The 22,195-nt window shown below is 46.5% G+C and overlaps 1 protein-coding gene across 7 annotated transcripts in view; it reads right to left on the bottom strand.

The window, feature by feature from the left end:
- Positions 1–22,195, bottom strand: part of Znf536 (zinc finger protein 536) — a 433,293-nt gene that overhangs the window by 159,251 nt on the left and 251,847 nt on the right. For all 7 annotated transcript variants that reach the window (XM_010641004.2, XM_010641005.2, XM_010641003.2 and 4 more), the window contains one exon: positions 4,326–4,478. In XM_010641004.2, the coding sequence (XP_010639306.1) occupies positions 4,326–4,478 (153 nt within the window). The remainder of the gene's footprint in view (positions 1–4,325; positions 4,479–22,195) is intronic.

The following is a 22,195-nucleotide window of genomic DNA, read 5'->3' as shown; positions in this document are numbered from 1 at the left end:
CACACACACACACACACACACACACACACAGAGAGAGAGAGAGAGAGAGAGAGAGAGAGAGAGAGAGAGGAATTTACTCTAAAATAGCAAAATACAGTATAGTAAATACAAGACCAGTAGCATAATCATTTGTGATCATGGTTGAGCAGTATGCACTGTACATAACTGCATGTGCTGTGCTTTTATATACACCACAGACAGGTTTGTTTATACCAACATCCCCCAGACGCATAAAAAGCTGTGCTGTGGTATTACAATATCACTAGGTGATAGGAATTTTCAGTTCCATTATAATCTTACAGACCATCACGGTATATTCAATCTATCATTGATCAAAGTGCCATTATTCGACATATGATCATATAATCTCCTATGGGTTCTTTCTCCAGAGAACCCTGATGCAATCTTCTTTCTTCCTGTACTGATGGCTCTGAGTTCAGCCCACAGCCCTTTGCTCTAGAAAAGAAATTGCCTGCACCCCACAATTGAAGCCTCATCACCCCAGGGTAAGGCCCAGCCTCCCCAGACTAGACAGCAATCATTGTGTACCCTGCCAAGAGTTGGACTGGAAAAGCCTCAAGGCTCTGGTTGGCACCAGGGACTTCTGGGGACCTGCAGTCACTTCCCCTCAGTCCCCCCACCGTGGATCTGGCTGAAGCCAGGGGATACCAGACACTTCCTAGCTACCTGCAGGCTCTCCCCGAGCCCCCAGGTGTTCAGAGCAATATGACTGGTGCATCCACTCAGCGTCTCTCTAATAAACAGGTGTTGGGAGAAGAAGAGCAGTAATTAAGTTAATGCAGTGGAGAAAGAAAGGAAAATGGTTTTTTATCAGTCGATGTCACACAATCAAGATTTCTAATAAAGATGGAGTGTGATAGAAAAATACAGAGAATGGGCCCTCTTATAGCCCAGCCAATTAAAATGCACTTATTACATGTTGGATTTTTAAATGCGCTGGTATGGTCCATTGTAGAAAAACTTAAAAAGATGGCATTCTGGACAACGTGTATTTTTCTTTGATAGACTGTTGTCCTTTGGCCAGGTCATTTGGAAACACAAAAGCACAAGGAGCAAAGGGGAAGGCAGTTCGGGGCATCTCACCCACTTGAGTCCCACATGAAATCATTTATTAACAAATAACTAGATTTTGATGTTTAATTACTCATGTAATCTCCACTTTTACATTGTCATAATGGATGTTTACTTCGGTGATTTATAACATGTAACACTTTCTGTTCTATTCAAATGCACAAGTGTAAGCATTTTCCAACTTCTTTGTTCTTAGATAAAAAGGAAATTGATCTTTATCTGGTTATCATTCTGCTTTTTAAACATGGCAAATGCTGTTTCTGAGAGGAGGGGGATGGTGGGGATGTGAGGTTTCCATGGCTTCTTTCATTTTCTCCCTTATTCTAGGAAGTTTCTGGAATACCTCAGCTGGTGGCCCAGTCTCTCCTCCCTCAGAGCCGCCAAAGACTACTGGTCATAAGCTTCAAAAGTTTGCAAAGCAGAAGTTTGGGAAAATGAATCTTTCCCAAAGTTTAAACCTGCAATATCTGCCTGCTTGCTTCTGCGTGAGTTCAATGGACTCGAGTGGCTTTGGTCCAAGTACGCCTGGAGCATGCTGGGAAATGCGTACTCCACAGGGGGGCCACTGTGGTTGAGGCCCACTGGGGTGGCAACACTCTCCCCCTTCAGAGGCACTGTCCCTTGCTTGCTGACCCACACTTCCTGCAAGACTGACATCGCCAGTGAGCCGCCCATAACCCACCTGGCAAACCCAGCCCGGGCCTGTGTATTCACATCAAACAGAAGCAGAGCTACAGACACCCCCGGCCTGCTTTCCACTCTCCGCTGGACAGCCTGACAGCGAGCACCCTGCAGGTGGCATCCTATGCCCTGGCAGTACGTGGCTCTCCCCGCAGTCCCCTCCACAACCTAAGGGGACCCCGGCTGCAAGAGGAAAACAGACATGGCATGACCCGAGAAAGCCAGATGTCTGCGATGGTTGCCCTGGAGTCCGGGCATTTTCACTAACTCACTTATTCATCTGAGTACCTCCCATGATCCAGGCTCTATGGTAGGCATCTGACACACAGCTGGGCAGACAGAAGCTTTTACCCACTAGTTTACTCTCTAGTGCACGGAGAGAGACGATAACACAATGCAAGCATGAGGTGGGTGTGGTCGCACACACTTGGAACCCCAGCACTCTGAAAGGCTGAGGCAGGAGGATCCCAGGAGGAGCTGGAACAACTTAGCAACTCAGTGAGACCCTGTCTCAAAATAAAAAATAAAAAGCTGGGGTTGTAGCTCCGGGTTCAATAGCGGTGACTTCCAATAAATAACCTGTCACAGGTCAGACAGTGTAGGAGCTCCCATCTGAAGCAGGCAAAGGGAGGAGAACAGAAAGTACTGGTGGGGTCTGTGTGTGCTGTCAAACAGGAGGGCAGGGAGGGCCTCAGTGAGAAGAGGTCATTGGTACCGAACAAGCCTGAAGGGGAAGGAAAGTGTCTGGCAGAGAAGTGCAAGACGAAAAGACGCCTAGGCCACAGCTCAGAGGCCCCTCCCTGAACTCCTAGGGGAAGGGGCTCTTTCATTCCATCACCCCCAGACTTCTGAGTCCAGCAATTTGCAACGGTGCACATGCTCCCCTGGACTTGACCCCATCCTGCCACAGTCAGGGGATGACAAGAGGAGACTCACTCCCTTAACCCAGCATTTGTCTCATCCTTCAGGTTTTCCAATCAATTCCCTGTGACCCTACTCAGTGTCAGGTGCCCTCACAGGCTCCGGGGTTATAGAAATGATAGCAATTAAAACATTGGACAAAACTGCCACCCTCACAGATCCACAGATCGTAGCTTCTGGGAGATAAACATCCATAAGGAAACAACAGAGCTGAACACGGTTGTTTCAGAGTGTGATAGCTTTATGAAAAAATAAAGCAGGGAGTGAGGGATATTTTGATTAGGATGCTGGAGGATGGTGTCGCCAAACAGATCACATTAAGCTAAGCCCTGGTGACCACCTGGAGAAGAACTTTTTAGGTGGAGGCAGGGGTGTTATGAAGGTCCCACTGCAGGGATGGCACTCTGCATTAGAAGAGCAGAAATAAGGCAGAGGATGTTTAGCTTCAGAGATAGTGAGGATGAAGACTGGTACAGGACAGGTTGGGAAGGGAGACAGGTACCACCCACGAGGTGTCTAGCACAGACAGGTGCTATGCACCCTGGTTCGTAAGTCTTCGAAGATCTCTCTGTGGCTGAGATGACTCCTTGAGAGTCACGCTGCACAACAGGAAGAGACAGTGAAGATGTTTGTCACCAGCAGCCACCAGGGAGGAGACAGCCCCGCTGCCACTTGTCCTCAGGGCTCCTCTCTAGGTCAAGGAGATTTGTGGGCACCAGGTGAGGTTCCAGGTGTGGGGCTCCTCAGCCTTAACAACGCTATGCACACGAGGCCAGTATGCACTCAATATCCCTGCACAACCCTGAGCGTTATCGATTCCTCGGCAAATAGACCACAATTATTTTTGAAAATAGATGGCATATTTGTCTATCCTCTGAAGCAGTTCATACTCCAATAGATAAAGTGTCAGGAGAAAAATCAAAGAAAATGGAGGTGTCCATATCTCACATGGATTTTTTTTATATATTGGCAATGTACAAACAACTAGCAGAAAAGCCAGGAAGGACAGAGGCTGAGGAACAAGACAGGAAAAAAGTCCTCCTTGCAAGTGGCTGGTATGATGTCCAGACAAGAAAAATGACCAGAGGGCCCAGCAACCATGTGCCCTCTGTGGGCAAGAGCACCTTGATGTGTCCTTTGAGGAGACCCAGAGGAGAGCCATTCAACCTCCAGGACATGTAGTGTGAGGGGCTCCATGTGGGCAGACCCAGGACGGCCTTGTGACCCAGATTGGGCCAAAGGCCTCTTTCTGAACATTTGGGAGAGTCCTTTATACCCTTCTAAGCTTAATAAAGGTTGAGCCAGGTCTCATCACTGATTCCTGGTTCACGAAGAGTGTTTGGAGGTACTCCACAGCAGAAGAAAACTGGAGCTCAGACAGCATGGTTATCCCAGGCCTGGACCACGTGACAGGTGCATCTCTGTTCATGTGCCATTTGGGAGGGCGATGAAGCACTTTGATTTTGAGCAACAGATCCTGGCATCAGGGTCATTCACTACCCAGTGGCACACGGAGGGGCCCACAGACTAACATAGTTATGGATCTAGGTCAGAAACATGGCCGCTCATTGGGCCTCCACCACCTCTCCTCCTCGTCAGAGCCACGCTCCGAACACACCCAGAACGCTCACCTGTGTGTATCCTCAGGTGGACCTTAAGGTGATGGGACGTCCGGAACGTTTTCCCGCAGTATGGGCAGTCCTTCATGGCCGAGCCCAGGCTCCTGTCGCGGAGCAGCGCCGGCTGCTGGACGCCGGCGGATCTCCCAGCCTCCTCACCAATGTCTGCAGCGGAGGAGAAACATTTTCACATCACTTCAGCACATGTCAGAAGTTGTTCGCACCAAAACTGCTAACACCACACAAAGTGAAACATGTCAATACTACACCTGTCTATTTCATTCTTTAAATCTGACAGAATGCTGACAATTCATGTATTTTCTTGTTATTCTCTTAAATTATTTCATCTTTCCTATCATCATTTTAAGCAGCATATGGTACCTTTATATTGAACTGAATTAAACAAGAGAAGAAACAGCTGTGTCAGCAGCTGGTTTGATTTCTTCTTTCGCTTAGTTCCTATTAAATATTTTTTTTCAAAAGTTTAAAAATGTGGGTATTTGTTGAATCTGATTAATTTATAATATGGATTAGCTGGAGAGTTCACTACAGGATAAAAAATCATTATTTTCATTACAGCCAGCAACAAATGGAAAGAAAAAAAGTATCTCAGCTGATTCCCTAAGACATGCAGACATACAGCTATTTTGGGACAGGAAAGAAAATTACCCAAAACTGATCATTTCTTCCTTGTAGAGAGTCTTGTATCTATCGCTGGCTGGTGTAATCTCATGAAAAGGAGAAGAAAAAGTATGGAAATGTGGTTCCACAATTAGCTCATGATAAACATATAGTGACATACTCAAAGTCATGTGCAGAAACTCAGCTGCAAAACTCCCATAAACTTAGAGCACTGCATTTAAATCTCCGTGCAGTGACTTGAGAGTTCCTCTGTAAAGTACCAATACAAATTTTCCTTCCTGCTGTTATTTGTTATGTAACCCAAGCCATTAGAAAATGGAATAAAATTTACATACGGCTGCCTTGTGCACAAAAATGATGGGACATAATAGTAAATAAAACTGTGAAAATATCTAGTGGTTGGAGGATATGTTATTGCAGTACCCAAGGCCTGACATCACACTGCTGCAGAGGTGACATCTGGGGAGCAGGATGGGAGTTGGGAATCTGCATCTCCAAGGAGAGAGGCAGGCGAGAGACCAAACTCTGGACTTGCTCCTTCTTCCTGGATCCCAGATCTCCCTACTGAGCTGGAGGCTGAAGGCCTGGCACCAGAGTCCCAGCTCCTGAGCCTAGTAGTGTCCTTGCCACAGTTTCCAGCTCACCCTCTAACTTCATGGTAAATCCCACTGTGAGAACAAGGGAACCTTCTGGGGTAATGAGCAGATCTGTGAATTCTGCACAGATGAGAATAAATAAAATTTGTACCTTCCAAGCAATGGGAAATGCAAATGGCTTTTATTCTGCAAAACATCCGTTCCTGGTGTTCTCTGCTAATGGTCGAAAGGGACAGACTTATAGACCACGAACAAGAAGAAGGCAAATACATTTGATTCTTATTTGGGTGTTGGCTGCAAGTAACTGCTGAAGTGCTTTGGCTTAGACCATCCTTCTTGAGTCGGGACCATGGATGACCAGATTACCACAATGGGAAAACCAATATTTAATCCCATTCTGCACACACACACACACACACACACACACACACACACACCATTCATTGGAAGGCCTATCCAAATGGTCTAATTACTCAGATATTTTTTAAATAGAAAAGAAATATATGCATAATCAGTTGTATCTGCATACAAGTAGGAAGACTAAGCCCACCCCCATCTAGAACTCAAAGTCAGTCACTTAATCCCAGCAAGCGCTAGATGTGTGATCATACTAATGAATGCGGAAAGGCTATCAGCAATAGCTTATGGGTAAAGACATACAAGCTTGAGTGTGGCAAAGTCATACAGACAAATGGCCCACATACATCCCAGACAGCAGGCAGAGTATATCAGGGGCTGCTACCAGGGCACTTTATTGTGGCCTGGAAGAGCAACAGCCAGATGCCCATTCCAAGCCAATCAACCTAGGTCTCAACAGTCAAAATGTCATCTCCTCACATCCCACCCCACCTACCCCAACCCATCCATGCTGCGTTTGCCTTCCTGGTACCTCCAGCTTTCTTCTTGCTGGGATCACGAGGTCGGCTCCAGCAATGATGAGTCTGGTTAAAATTCTGTCCAAGTGCAACTGGAAACATAGTTAAGACAACCAACTCAAGTTCCAAGGCCAGTGATCGTCAATTTAAATTTCAAGCAGAGCTAAGTATCCTCGATATTGACTGCAGGCTAGAGATAACAGGTGCAGCCTTTTGAAGGTAAATTCCTCCAGGTCCTCCTCTCCCATGAACTTCCCCAAAGGCTTTTCCCATGGCTCCCCTCTGTGAACAGGAGCAAGGTGGCACAGGAGAGATGATGAAGGACATGTTTCTTTCAGAGTTTTTGGTAGTGCATTCTGGATAAATACTGAGACAAGGCAGCAACACCCCGCTCCAGAAGGCTGCGCAGAAGTCCCAATGAGCAGTCCTCACAATATGTCACTCTAAGTGATGGCCCGTAACTGTTTTCCTTTTATCTTTCTATCTTGGATATGTGTGGCCCAATAAAAAGAATAAATTTGTAAGATAAACAGCTTTCTTTGCAGATTTAAGAGGCTAATTTTCACTTTACACAGAAATGGCTTTTTCTGGGAGGGCCAGGAGGCCTATGGCGTTTACTCTTTGACTAATCCTCCTAGAAAAACAAACTCTGAGCCATGATGAAGGGGAATAGTGGGTGGTCCCAGGAAGTGTCCAGGGAGGCGGAAAGCCAAGTGCAGTGCGGGTAAGGCTGGGGCAGTCTGGTCCAGCTGCACACTCCTGGGGGCCTGGGTATGCAGCCCAGTCGGTGCCTGGGTGGGTGCTGGCAAGAGCCTGCTGAGTTGGGCTTGGGCTCACCAAGAACCCAAGGCTCACTTGGAGGACAAGTTGCACTATTCTCTATGCCTTCTTCCCCCAGAGTGTGAGTGCTCTCTGCTGCCTCTCTTCAAACCTCAAGGCCACGTTCCTTTCCTCTGTCTTCTGCTCTACACAATTAGCCAATGAAAGACGGTAACCAGGCTGGTTCTTCCCCAGCCACTCCAGAAAGAGGTTGAAAAGAAGAAAGAGGTTGTCTCAGTGATCCTTTGTGAGATGGTCTGTAGACTGGTTTGAATTCTTTATTTTCTCCTCCAGCTTGCAGTGTCTGCCTTCTGTCTCTCCTCTCCCTCTCTCTCTCTCTCTCTCTCTCTCTCTCTCTCTCTCTCTCTCTCTCTCTCTCTCTCTTTCCCTCCCCCTTTCCTCCCTCCCTTTCTCATACTGGGGAATATTCCCAGAGCCTTTGCATTGAGCTATATCCCCATCCCCTCTTCCTTTTTTATTTTGAGATACTTTAGATTCTCAGCAAGTTGCTAAATTGCCCAGCCTGGGATCAAACTTGTAATCCTCCTGCCTCAGCCTCCTAGAGTGCTGGGACTATGGGTGTTCTCCACCCCTCTAGGCTCACACTCTAAGTATGTTGCTGGGCAGACTAAAAGTAGATAAGTGGACAGAGGTTAGACTAGAATTTTCCACTTGCTCTTCCTTGCTTATCTGTGAAAGGAGAACCTGGGATGCAGGCAAGAAGGCAACTCCATGCTTAACACATCCTCACTTCGGGTGTGCCTGGGGCCCCCATGTGATGCAGAAACAGGAGTAATAGGTCCCCACCCCCCAATAACACAGTATCCTTTCTTCAGAGATGGATGGCTTTTATGGGTGCCACAGATACTACTCCAGAGAGACACATGCTGTCCGTGCAACCTTCCCAGAGTTTCAGCCCAGAACCAGGGAAATGACATAGGTATCAACAGCTCTGCCAGCTTTCTCTTGAGCCTGAAAGCTTAACCGATTTGCTAAAGGGACAGGCTCAAATAATTTGAAGGTTTTTTTTATATGTTATTTGAACGTAAGGGGACATCAGAGCAATGAACTTCCTCATTTCATCTGCTCCTGGTCAGAAACCACATCTTCAATGTTTCCATTCGCTTGTTTTAATCCTCCAAACATAGAGCAAGGTTGGCCGAATGAAGGTAACTTAAGGTGCACACCCTCCCAGAGTCTCCCCAGGGGTGACAGCTATGGGCTGAAGGAGGAGTCAGCGTGGGTAAAAATGGCCACAGTACATCTTAAAATGCTCCTCATCACCCAAACTGAAAAATAGTAGTACTGGCCAGACAGAGATACACATTTGGAAAGAAACAACAATTCCAAAGTGAAATATACTGGAGGAGCTCGCTGAAGCCATCCCTGAGATTGGCGACTTTGCTGTACACAAATGTGATTTGAATGAGCATCTCATTATACATTCAACCTGACATATATTATAATATAAAAGGGTAGATTTTCACATGGATTATCTTGAAACAGTGAGCATCCTTGGTGTCTTTAAAATAGACTTGTTTGCCAACAAGGTTGTCCCAAGAGGCAGGAGATGGAATCTTTTCCTCCTGGATGCCTAATGCCTGGGCATCCTTGGGTGAATCCCTTTCACCCCTCCCCTGGTCCTGGGCACCTTCTTCACTCAGCAGGGATGGGCGACCTGGGGTCCTTCAGCTCTGACTTTCTGTAATCCCATGATACTACTGGAAGAGCCCCCCAGCACCCCAATCTGTCTCTGCTTACTGCCTCTTTCTGGTCATTCATCCATCCACTCTGGTCTCACTCCAGACCTAAATAGGGACCTGGAGATGAGTCTTAGAGAGATGGCAGGAAATGACTATGAAAGAGATAGTAAACGTTCCCTAAATATCCCATGTGCCCTATATTTCCCAACTTCCTTTGCATAAGTGGAGATCCGATGACTGGTCCCAGCCAAACGGTAAAGGAGACACAGAGGAATGAGTGAGTCTAGACCCCTCCCCTTGCTCTGCAGCCATACTGCAACACAGGGTTGAGATGGCAGAATCACAAAATAGAGGGCTTCAAGGTCACTGAGCCACCAGATGGGTGGCAACTGACTCACATCTGCCTTTGTATGAATGAGAAATAAATCTCGGTGACATTCAGTCATGGTTATCTAGAGGGATACCATTGTGGGAGACCACTAGGAATTAACTAAGAAGAGTAAATCCACTGGTGAGCTCTTATGGGTTTATACCCAATCTATAGGTAGTTTGAGTAGTGCACAGATGGGGAGAGACTGAAAGAAGAGCAGAGAGAGAGAGAGAGAGAGAGAGAGAGAGAACCAAAGAGGCAGGTAAGACAAAAAAGAGAAGCAGGTATCTTTTTTCTTTCAATTGTGCATATATTCCCAGTTTTTGGTTCATCCTAACTGCCAGGCGTCCTGATCTTTCATATGCCCAGTACCTTGTGGGAAGATTCTATTTCAAAATTCTAATGAGGATAGTATTGTAGATGATGAATTACCCCTGCAACCTCACGCAGGAATGGTGCTTTCTGTCTACTTGGGCTTTACTACTTCATTGCATACAATGCAGTAGTATTTTAACTTCTGTAGAACTTCTGTTAAAACGGTAAATACAGGAAATGCTTCCAGAGGGCTTGCCAGTAATGCTTGAAGTCTACCACATGCAAAAAGACCACAGAAGCATGACATTCACTTCACTAATGAAGACAACAGTATCATTTATGGAGACTAGGAGGTGAGGAAGCAGTTCAGCAGGTTCTCCTCCCAAATCACATCCTTTTTAATATCTTTGCCCACACGCACCAACGCTTAAAGATCTTTTCAGAGGTATGAAGTAACTCCTTGGAGAAAGTCCAAAGGAATGTATAGTTTTTCTTAAAAGCTTAACACTTTCCCTTATTTTGAAAACTTTAAAATTCACAAGTTCTAATAGTGCACTGAGCATGGTGATAAGGACACTTGGTCAAGAAAGGAGTTCCTTTTATTTTTAAAAATGACTTTTTTTAAAGTTAACAGTATGCATAAGAATTGCAACATTGCTGTAAGCAACTCTGCATAGCTCCCAGAAGACATCACTTGCCTTGGGTCAGTGTTAACTTTTAACTTATTTTTCCTATTGTTTAATTAAAGTTCTGAGTTTTATGATGGCCATATATAGTCATGTTAACCAGTTAAGCATTAATATGGATTGGTGAAAGTATTTGTTTAGACAGCTATTTTAGAAAAGGATGTCATTTATACAAAGGCCACTGCCAGCTTCCTTTAGGGTTACCACAAACTGGGGTCTGGGCTGGCCCTGGAGCACATGAGGTGTGGACATGGAATGTTATGGATGCTGGTTTTTGTCACCTGGATCCCAATGTGAAAGCCAAGCAGAGTTCCACTTGGATTTGTCAAGATAAGATTTCTGGAATTGGGGAAATAGGTCATTCAAGGGCTAAACATTTTCATTTTTTAAGAAAGAAAATATAAGACACTAAGATTTCCAATAGCTTCTCTAAAGCAACATTTTGATGAGTTAAGTGAAAATGGATCAGAAACACATGGATTAAATTTCCCTTAAAGTATACAAGGGCTTTAAAATCATGCATTTTGGGCCAAATGTGTTTCTAGTTTTACCAAGCCCAGAGCCATTTCTTAATTGTCTGGGAAGTCTGCAGGACTGGCCTGCTTGTGATTGGGCCACCCATGGGGTCTCCTCCCTTTGGTACTGTGACATGCTGCTGTTGACAATACTCCCTGTAATCTTCTGGCTACCATCTCTTTTGTGATGTTGAGGACCAACTATGAACTGGTGTGGACAGGGACTCAAACCTCAGCCTGGAGACTGACCAAGGCTCCAGCGGGTGGGTTGTGGGGTCTACAGAATCCACCTGGGACAAGATATCAGGCCTGACATACCCTTTGAGCTTTTCATATTCTGTCTTCTGTTTGACCTGGTCAGGTATGGTGGGCTGAAGCCCACTCCAGAGACCATTAGACTGAGTCAGGGAAAAGTAAGATCTCCCACAAATCTGACCTTGGTGAGGAGAAGCAGGTAGAAGGAATCAGGACAAGTACAACCCAAGTACCTGCCATCTCCTGGGGATAGCTGCTGGTTGCTATAAGGGAGAGATCAGCTACTGAGGTCACTGCTTTTTAGAATCACCTCCTGTTCCTCAACAGCCCCAAATCCCTACCCTAGGGACCTCCACTGTTTCTCTGCCCCATCCATGACCTAGCTCCCATTTTCCATCCTCAAACCCTCCAAGGCTGGCCTCCCGCCTTTTTGTAACTGTTATGGTGTATATCTAAAATATATTCCCAAGTCTCGTGTTTTCAGAGGTGGGACTTTGGAAAGGTGATAGGATTAGGGGGACACTACACTCGTCAGTGAATCAAACTATGAATGAGCTCTTAGCTGAATGTGCTGTTAGGAGGAGGTAGGTCACTGAGGTGTGACCTGAAGGTGTATTCGTGTCCTTGGCTTCTACCCTTCAAGCCAGCTTACAATGGACTGAACCCGCTGGAGCCGTGAGCCAAATAAACCCCTCTCCCTTTCAGCTGTGAGAGTCAGGAATTTGTCCTAGGAATGGAAAAGTGATTACTATAAACTCATTTCCATGGAAGTTACAAGGAGTCCTTATTCAGGCTTTCCTGCACAGGACACCTCTTCAGAAGGCCATCTCCATCCATGTTATGGAAGGAATCTTCCACCTCCCCCTGGCTTTCAGAATTGCTCTCTTTCCCTGGTATGATCCTTCATGACACCTTTGCAGACTGGGTACTGAGCTGCTTACTGCCTCTACTTCCCTAGGGCAGGAGCTCCAGGAATACAAGGACCAGTTGTTCTTATCCCACATCATATCCCCAGCACATGCTAGGTACTCAGCTCATAGCAGGCACTCCACAAATTTTTTGAATAAATAAAAGAATCACAGGATGCAAGTGAATTAGAATTCAGATCGCAAGACCATCTCCTATGAGAGGGGAGTTTCTCAAGTAACCTGGGATGAAACTGCCCAGGACACTATCAGAATCTTGAACTTTCCTTGAAGCCTTCAACATGAGCATCCAGGGAATGGAGCTTGAGGTCAACAGGTAGGAAAGGTAGGGATGTCTGGGGAGGCTTCCTGACAGAGGTGGCCTTTGGGTGTCTTCCAGGTCTCTCTTCATCCAGACGGAAGGAACCACAAAGACAATTATAATCAGCAAGGCTGAGAGCAGAATCTTTAGAAGATGGCAGCTACCTTGCTGAATGAGGTAGCTTCCACTGTTCCATGTACTCAGTTTCTGTCTAAAAAGGAAGATCTCACTGCCAAAAGGAGGAACAGACTCATAGAAGCATGAAGAGGCCTTAATCTACAGAAGAGTACAATAAAATAGATCTTCTAAAGTAATCTATGACCCAGTTGCTATAATAATTATTCTAAAATATTTGTTATACCTTCCCTTTTACATAATTTAAGTACTCCCTTCTCTCTTAAAACAAAAAAAAAAGAAAATGAAAGAAAACTATAGAAGGCTGTACTTTCAGTAAAGCATAAATTCCCAAAAGATTTCTACATAATTTATTTTCTTTAAAAAAATGCTATAGCTTTTAAGATCCTCTTAAGATAATTTTCCAGCCCCTCCTATATGAGGGTGGGGTGGGGGCGGGGAGAGGATTGGAGGAAATCTGACTGCAGGAATTCTTACCTAAATGACACTAAGAAGGAGTGGGACCGTTCTTTTTAAAAATGCACTTGGTCAATGCCATAACTTGTGGAGCCCAGTTTTCTCCTGGGAATGGTGCACAGGGAGAAGAGAGAGGATGATTTGGAGATAACGTCTCCCCTGGAGACCTGTTTTGCCATATTCTTTTTTAAACAAAGAAGACATCTTAAGCACCTTGCAATATCTTTCATTTAATAGTTGGCAGAAGGCAAGTCCCTTATGAACGCTGGCCTGTGTCTTTCTCTTTAACCAGCTGAGTGATCCAAGCTTTTAATATAGCCATTCCAATTATTGTAAAAGTCATCTAGTACCTTATAACCACAAATATTGACAGTTTATTGCACAACACATTCCTGACATTTGAAGGTCACACCATACATAATACATACTCTTTTATAAAAGTGTCTGGAACAAAGAGATACATGATAAGCAATTACCTCTCCCGGCTTGTATGTATGTACAGTCTGGGGCTGGCTGCAGGTTGCACAGGAGGCATACACACCATTTTAAATAATCTATTAAGGCAGCGCAGAGGCATTCATGATGGATAATTATGAAATGGCTCATGTGCAAGCCGCAGTGGGATTGGCTGGCCGGGGCATGGGGTCTGGGCAATTCTCTTCTGCTGAGTTAGGGTCACAATGCCACTTCGCCACAGAGAGCCCTGTCTCACTTCACAATCGGATTTTCCCCCCAAAGCCATGAAGTATAAAAGACTCACAATACGTTCTTGTTTTTCATACTGGTTTACATGTGGCTGAAAGGAATTTTAAAAATCCACAGGGCCCAATTCAGATACCACCCCCCAGGGGTACTGACCCCAGCTCTGGTCACAGCCACACGGGACCCTCCTCTTGGGCTGTGGCATTCAGAGACCTGTGGCACTCCAGCACGGAGGTATGAAGCTGCCGCAGCAAAAACCAGAGTGCGAAGGGAGTTCAGAAAAAAACTTGGCTGACATCAAGGTCGCCCTGGAATCTCCAGGGAACATCCGGAGAAGAAAGACACTGTTTATTGTCCCCTCTGCCAGCAGTTTCTCTGTCTCACCCTCGCTTGTAACTTCCAGAGTTAAATCTGATAGACAGGTTCAAAACACAGAGTAAGCAGAGGTTTTGCAACCCAAAAGGCCTCCAGCAAAACCAAGTTCACCAATTCTGAGTCGTGTAATCCTGGGCAAATTACATAATCTCCCTGAGGTTCAGTTCCCTTATCTGCAAAATAGGAACAATCATAACAATTTACACCTCAAGCAACTGTGGAATAAGCTACGTAAATCACTTCCTCTAATGCCCTGCTCAGGTACGATAGTGGCCTTTAACATGATATTGCCAAAGGGGCACCTTGTATTCAAGGGTGCCAAGAGGCGAGACCTATACCTCAGGGTCTCCCCACCCTCCAGGCCAGTGGAATCAGACACATCTTCAGGTCCAGAATGAGGGAGCTTTTTTTCCTGAGAGGTCCTGGTTGCAGCAGTTCCTCCCAAGCTCTAAAAACCCAGGCAATTCTCCCAAGTTAACAGTGGAAAACAATTCAGGCTGCAATTGAGCTTTGCATAGATGACAATCTTTAATCACAGATGAAGCGGCAGGTCATTAGAATCTACACCAAGCTCCCTTCCAGATGATACTAATGGCTCCTGCATAATATATATACATGCATGTGCAAACACACAAAATATATGTATATATATAGTTGTATTAAAATAATCGGCAGGCCTTCAAGATAATCAAACACCCCTCCAAGAGTAATTTTATGTAGGCTTTTAGGACGAATGTCCTAAAATTTAAGACACAGGAACAACATGATTTCTATAATGATGACATGTTTATTAGCATTAAATCCCAGGAAAGAGGACTTATTTATAAAGAACACAATTTTGCATCTGAAAAGCATGCCTATTAGGATGTGTGTGTTTCTTTAAGAAGCTATTCGGTTTTAGAGGGTAGCGGGTAAGACAGGGCACCACGTGATCAGGAGGTTGCTATGGTAAATATGCATTTTTTATTGAAGAGTAAACAGTGGCAGAAAACAAGTGTCAATTGCCAGCTCTGAAGTTACTGCCATTTTTGAGCTACATGTACTCATCTAGCCTTCTTAATTTGAGAATTTGTATCAGAGAAACACCATCATTGGACCAAAATTTAAAATTTAAAAAAAAATAAATGGCAAACTCTTCAATACCTTATAGTGATAAGTATTTTATTTTGTGTGTAAAAATTGCCAATAAAAAAAAAATTACCCAGCTCTGCCAAGTAGTCACAGCACAGATTTTTCTGGAGATCCGTTTGCCAGCTGGTGGATCTCCAAAAGACAAAACCTTTGGCCTTGGCTAAGGCCACAGGGGAGAGAGGAGGCCAAGAAGATAGCTGAGATCACCCTACTGTCCACTGTCCTGGTATCTGCACACAAATGGCAGCCAGACCAAGCCCTGTGGATGCCCTCTGGGTCCACTGTCAGTGCCCCTGAAAGGCTCACGTTCCAGACTGTTCAAAGGACAGGGAACTTTAGCCAACAGGGCTATTACACTATCTACAAAGTTTTCACCTTACAGCAATTGTCAGGAGTGTCGATATATTCCTGGTGGTTCTTGATAGGGAACTTTGTTTTCCTGTGATATAGTGATGTATCTGACCTTTCTCAATTATAAATTGGACCACGTCACTCCCCAGTTTTAATCCCAGAGAGGTCCCCTGCAGAATAGGCTGTCTACCAGCCTCTCTGTAGTTTTTTCCTTCTCTGACACCAGCTCTCCTTCCAGCCTATAAAGTGCAGAGGACAAGGGACTCCTCCTCCATACCTGACACGGTGGGTGTCTAACCAATGTTTGCCTAAGGCACACATCAGGAATGAATGGGTAAATTAAGCAAACCATCCCCGCTCCCAGGCTAGCTACCTGGGTAGGTAGAAGATTCAGGCAGGAAGTTCAAGACTGAACATTCTTCCTGTGAGCAAACATAAAAGTACCAAGGGTTGGAAAATTTTTCAAAGAAATTTTATAGGCTCTGGGAATGCCATGGTATAGTCCAAAGGAATTTTGACCAGGAACAAAGAACCACCAAAGCAAGATAAAAGCCCCTAGAAGGAATGAACAAGCATCAGCAGCCCTCGCTATGATGGGGAGGTAGCCATGGACAGCAGAGTAGCGTCCCCACAATCCTTAGCTATAGGCAGAGACCTCCCCACCTCCCCTAACACAGGGACACATACAGCACCTTTTCCTTCTACTTGAAGGGGCCAGCTCAGACATTGGAATACCTCCTAACACTGAGGTTTGTTAGACTCTAAGATCTGAGTTCAAATCTATGCTCTGCCAGCGTCAGCTCTAAGACCCTGCACAAACTATTAACACTTCATGAGCTTTAATTTCCTTATTTGTAAAACTGTATAACAGTGTTTCTCGTAATGGAATATGTTCATCACCTCAAATACAAGTAGTGCATTTGAAAGGCACTTTATTTCACTATATTTCAGTCTTACAGTGGTACCAGGCAAAGCAGGAAAGCCACTGGCTCTGTGACAGAAAGCTCCAGGCTCCAATTGAGCATTGCCACTTCCTAATGTTGCCCAGCACTCAACACTGCCTGTAAAATGGGAATTTGCAATCTCTTGTGAAAACCAAATGAGATGAGAAGAAAAGACATCTGGTAGACCCCCAACTTGCCACCCCCTTTGCCACCTATGTGGTCCAAACCACAGTACCAATAAACCAGGATAAACCAGCATGTGTAAAACCATATAATGGAGTTACACAGGAGTTTCCCTCCCCTGCACATTCCAGGCAGGATTCCTACTGCCAGGTGCCACCAGCCACCGAGGTAGGAAACCTGGGGTAGATAGAATAAGTCTTTGTGCACCCCTGCATTCTTTCACTAACAAACAATGCACCTGTCATCTCCACATCCCTTCAAGGTGAGTGAGTGAGGTGGTACAGTGAGGAAGACTTGCAGCGGAAGGGAGGTATATGTGGCCACAGTTCAGTCCCTGTTATGCCAGGCTCCATCGGGAGATGGGCTCCCCATATCTCTGTCAAGTGCCCAGTTTATCCAGAAGTCTGGCAGCCACAACTGTACAGGTCATGGGACCCTTCATCTCACACTCAAGGAATCTGCGCTGAGAGACTTTCTTGTCATCCCATGTGCTGTTCTAGGAAAGCATATCCCAGCATTGAGAAAGACCTCCTGAGCTGCAGGCAGTTGGCAGTAACATGGGGCTGGGACGTGATTTCAGGGACAATGCTGTGATCCTTTCTGGGAACTTCTCTCCTCCCTGACACCTAAAGAAGACCACAGAGCTGCAGCTCACACTCCTCCCAAAGCATCCTAAATGCCCCCTCTCACCACTGCTGGCCCAGCAGGTAAGGAATTTCTCTGTCAGACCTCAGAATATGGTACTTCCCTGTGCTGAGATTCTGAAGGACAAACATCAGCCCCCACCACCACCCGTCTCCATCTGCCTGGCTCCTCCTGCTCGGTCTTCAGGGTTCAGCTCCAGCACCACTGGCCTGTAGAGACATTCTCTGACCTTCCGGACTATCTGCTCTACTTCCTCAGAATTCTACCTGCCCAACATCTGTCAGGAGTTTATACCTAGTACAGGTTGAGTATTCCTCATCTAAGATGCTGGGGACCAGCAGCACTTCTAGTTTCAGAGGGCTTTTTTATTATTATTTTGGAGATACATGCATATACACAATAAGATACCTTAGGGGTGACACCTGAGTCTAAACAAGAAGTTCATTCATATTTGGTAGCACCTTATACACATAGCCTAAAGGTAATTTTAAACAATATCTTAATGCACTTGTGCTTTCACTGTTACCTGTCTTATATGATCAGGCATGTAATTTTCTACTTATGGTATTACATTTAGTGCTCAAAAACTTTCAGATATTGAAGCATTTTAGATTTTGGGATTTTAGCTAAGTTACAATCAGTCTCTCTCTCTCTCTCTCTCTCTCTCTCTCTCTCTCTCTCTCTCTCCCTGTCTATTCTTTAAAGGCTGGCATGGTTCTATTTTTCTCCTCCTTGTGACCCCACAACCACCTGGCACAGAAAGGACCCTCAGGAAATAAGACTGGTGATCAAATGAAGGAAGGAAGGATGCTGTAGAGGACTAGGCAGGCTCCACGGTGGAGCCTTCTTAACTGTGCGGCATCTGACCCCAAGTCCAGGTGGGCTGTGTCTGAGAGTGGAGAGGATGCAGCAGTTCTCCCCAGGAAGGAAAGCGACAAGGACACAGGTCTCTGGGTAGCCTTCTCCTCGGCCATTACAGCCACTTTTCCTGGGTCTCCAGTTGTCTTTTCCAGGCTTTTCCTGACAGGATGTAGGGTTCCCACTGGCAGAGTCCACCCTCACGGGAGAGAAAGAAGAAGAGGAGGGGAGGAACTTGCCTGGATCTTTGAAGCCCACCTTCCCCACTGAGCTGCTCAAGGCCTCCTGGCCTCCTCACACTGCAGGCCTCTTCCCACCCACACCAGCCCTGCAGGAGCCCCACAGTCACACAGAGATTTGGCTCTGTTTTGCAGCAGAGCCGGTGGCTCTTGGGAGTCCCACCCAGAGCTGGGCAGAGGGAGGCAGGGGGCATGATCGGGGCAAAGTGAACTTGGGCATGTGATCTGCTGGGCCAGGACCATTGCTGGTGGAAACAGCTAGGCCAGCCCCGGGGCTAGCACATCAGGCCATCGTTCTGCCTCAGTACTTCCGCTGAGTTTCAGGGCCTGAGGAAAAAGTCTGCCCAGACATATGTTCTTGGGGGCGTCCCCACAGGCACCGCCAGAATGAGGAGGCACACTTGGCTCTCCCATCTGTGTGGTGCTGACTGGGTGTTCCCTTTCCTCAGCCTGGAACCCACCTTCCCGCCTGCTTCCTCCAAGCGCTCCTCCTCCACCGCCGGCCTCTGGTCGGCACAACCCAAGATTGACTCCGTAGCAACTCTTCAGTCCAGCGGGCTTACTGAGGCATCTCCAGTCCTTAGCAAAGTGCCTGGCACAGAGTAAGCACTTAATACATATTTAGTCCTAAATAACAACCAGACACGGCGACACCACTTTGCTCTGCTAGACACTAGTCACTTTTTCTTTAATGCGGCAAAGCACTTTCCCGTTCCCTTTGGAAGCCCCCTGCACTGATATTCAAAGCAGTGTTGTGCGCAGGCAGTGCACAGGGTCCTGTGACGCTAATTCCTATCCCATAAAGGAGAGAGACAACTCAATGTTGCAAGGTTATTCAAAACTCCTGCCCCTTATCCCCTGACTTCTCCTCAGGGGGAAATTGCAGGAGAATACATTTCCTCATCTGTATGTTAAAGCACGGTTATAATCCACCTATCATGATTGCAATTTTGGGAATCAAAACGGAGATCCAAAACATCAGTGTGATCTACATTTTAGCCACATATATTATAATAAATTAAGGCAAAGAAAAGAGTTCCGCATTAACTGTCACTCTATTCCTTTAATACCCTATAAGAACACCGAAGCTGTCCTCCGAAAAGCTTGGCCTTCCCTGCCTGCTACCCAGGCATCCACACAGCTGTCACCCCACTGCCCGCAAGCCAGTCGCAGAGCCAGATTCCGGGTCAGAGCAGGATTGTGTACTCTGAGCATTAAGTGGATTGAGCGTCTGCGCCGTGGGTTCAAAGCTGCCCACGGCTACAGAGAGGCTGCCAGTCCTGCCTGGCGTCCACAAAGAAGCAGGCTGGTGGGAGGGTACCATGCTGCTGTTTGCAGCCACGCAGCTCAGTGGACCTGAACCGGGAGGAAAGGGGACACACTGGTCACCACCCAAGTGTCTGAGACCAGGTCCCTTCCCATTCTTGGACCTCTGTTTCCACTTGGGCAGTATGTAAAGACAGGGCTCAAGTGTGATGAAAAAGGTCTGGTCACACAGGGTTTCCTTGTCTACACTGGTTTATGACAGTCTACAAATGGGACAGTTCAGTGACACAGAGCCAAGGTTTTTAGCTTCTCCCGAGAAACTCTGCTACCTCCTTCTGCTGGGTCTCCAACCCCGAGGGGAAATGGTTGCTAGGCTAAGCAGTGAGTGGCCCCTTCTGCATCCTTGCTACCTGGCCACCCCCACCCTGCTGGCATCCTTCTGAATTTGCCATCTCAGCCAAGCCGATCTGTGCACCCCGCCCTTTCCACCTCTAAAAACAGCCTTACTACCCTCAGTTGAGCAAACAAGGCAGAAGCCTCCAGTCTAATTCTCATAATTATGATGGGTCTATTATTTCAAAGCCAGCGATGATTGTGGGGTCAGGTACTCAGAGGAAGAGGGAAAGGCACATTCTTTAAAGTGATAGCAAATCTCCTTTGATTCTTTGCTGTAATGCCAAATTGCATCCAGAAATGCTGAAACGGGTACTCGGAACCTTAGTCAAATTTCAAAGAGGCCTCGGGAGGAAGGGCAGGGATCAGAGAGGAAGATGCCAGGCAATTTGAGGACCAGGATCCGGCAGCCACAGGGCCCAAGCAAAGAGGGTGGTGACATCTTTCCCCTGCTGTGTTGGCCTGAGGGCGTCTCTATTCCTCACCATACCTGTTCTTCACTCAGCACTCCAGGCTGGGAAGGCCTGACCCTCTCCCACCCGTCTCCTCAGGGGCTGCCTGTGATGCCCTCACCTCACCTCCCTAACCAGCATATCCTCCTAACTCTCCCCAAACATTTCTGCTCCAGGCCGCGTTGTTTTGGATTGCTCTCTACTAATTTCTACCATGAGTTTTGATTGCAGCCTGCTTACCGAGAGTATCCAGTGGGTCTGCCGGTCTCATAATCACCAACAAAGCTGAGTTAAGGGCTGTCCCATGGAGTGCCTCAATAAACACATGTTGGTTAACCTTCCCATCAAGAAAGGCACCACTGCTGGGCGTGGTGGCGCACGCCTATAATCCCAGCACTTGGGAGGCTGAGGCAGGAGGATCGCTGTGAGTTCGAGACCAGCCTGGGCTACATAGTGAGTTCAGGGTCAGTCTCAACTACATAGTGAGAACCTGTCTCAAAAAACCAAAAAAAAAAAGACAAAGAAAGGCACCAGTATTATCTCCTCCAGGTCTTCTTCACAGGGCTTCTTCAAGGAGGAGGAAAGCTCTGACCAATGACTGAAAGCACTTTAGACTTCTTGGCCTAGCTTCTCTACTCCTTGGTCTATGCTCCCAGTTTGGCGCCAATATGTGTTTTCTGAAGCTCTTGAGTTATTTCATTCAGCCAAAAATATAAACAAGTGCCCATGACAAGTGCAAAGGTATCTAAACCAGGCACATGAAATGGTTGCCCAGGAACACCCCTGCTGGCTACAGAGAAGGCTTCCAGAACTTTCCAAGCCTGCGCATAGATCTTAGTGAGGAGCCAGTTCTCTTCAACCGTCCTCATTCACCTTAGACAACAGGGCACAGCAGGCGCATCACCAGAAGCCTCTTTTCCTATCTCCCTTCCCCCTTTGTGGGTTCTTCTCTGGGCCCACACAAGAGGCTCAACGGGGTCCTTTCTGGATATGTTTGTCTTATTTCTGGGAGCTTCCGTGAAGAAAAGGAAGAACAAGAAGCAATTTCACATCGACTTCCGCTTTGCCCCTTGCAGATCTCAGGCTGAGGGATAAGTCCAAGAAAGTCCCTTTGTTTTACTAATTGCACTCCTGCGGCCAGTCACAGAGCACTTGCTGAGGTATGAGTTTGCGCCAATAGCATGAGATACTTCCAGTGAGAAAAATTAGAGGCTGAGATTCTTTTTTTTTTACCCTGATGGAGCTCACTATGCTTTAAGAAGGGTGAAATAAATACATAGAAAATAATAGTAAGAACCCTGAAATCTAAACTAATGTTAACATAAACACTAACACCTACAATTACTATTATGACAGAGGCTGACATTCACGGGGCAAGTTTTACATAGGCTCTAAATCCATCCCTTAAACAACCCTGTGAGGCAGGAAGTATTACTACTCCCGCTGTACAGATGAGAAAACTGAGGGATACAGAAACCGAGTCCAGGAGAGGGCAGTGCAGACTGCAGCCAAGCCCTCCGGGCTTCCCACACGAACAGGGAGGGTTCGGGACACCATGAGTGCCAGGAGAAGGAGGGACGAGACGACCTGCTGTGTGCTGGGACTGAGACAGGAACGCCCGGAACGCAGACGGGAGCCCAGCTTGCAGAGGAGGGCTGCTGAGGACAGGCAGCTGCTCTTTTGGGGTCCAGCAGAAAAGACGGACGTTGGTGTAGCGGAAAGACTGTGCCCCACAGTACGGAGGGCAGC

Source organism: Fukomys damarensis, unplaced genomic scaffold (genome assembly GCF_012274545.1).
Source record: "Fukomys damarensis isolate Sample0158 unplaced genomic scaffold, DMR_v1.0_HiC HiC_scaffold_19, whole genome shotgun sequence".
In the NCBI taxonomy this organism is placed as follows: domain Eukaryota; kingdom Metazoa; phylum Chordata; class Mammalia; order Rodentia; family Bathyergidae; genus Fukomys; species Fukomys damarensis.
This window is presented reverse-complemented; position numbering and strand designations above follow the sequence as displayed.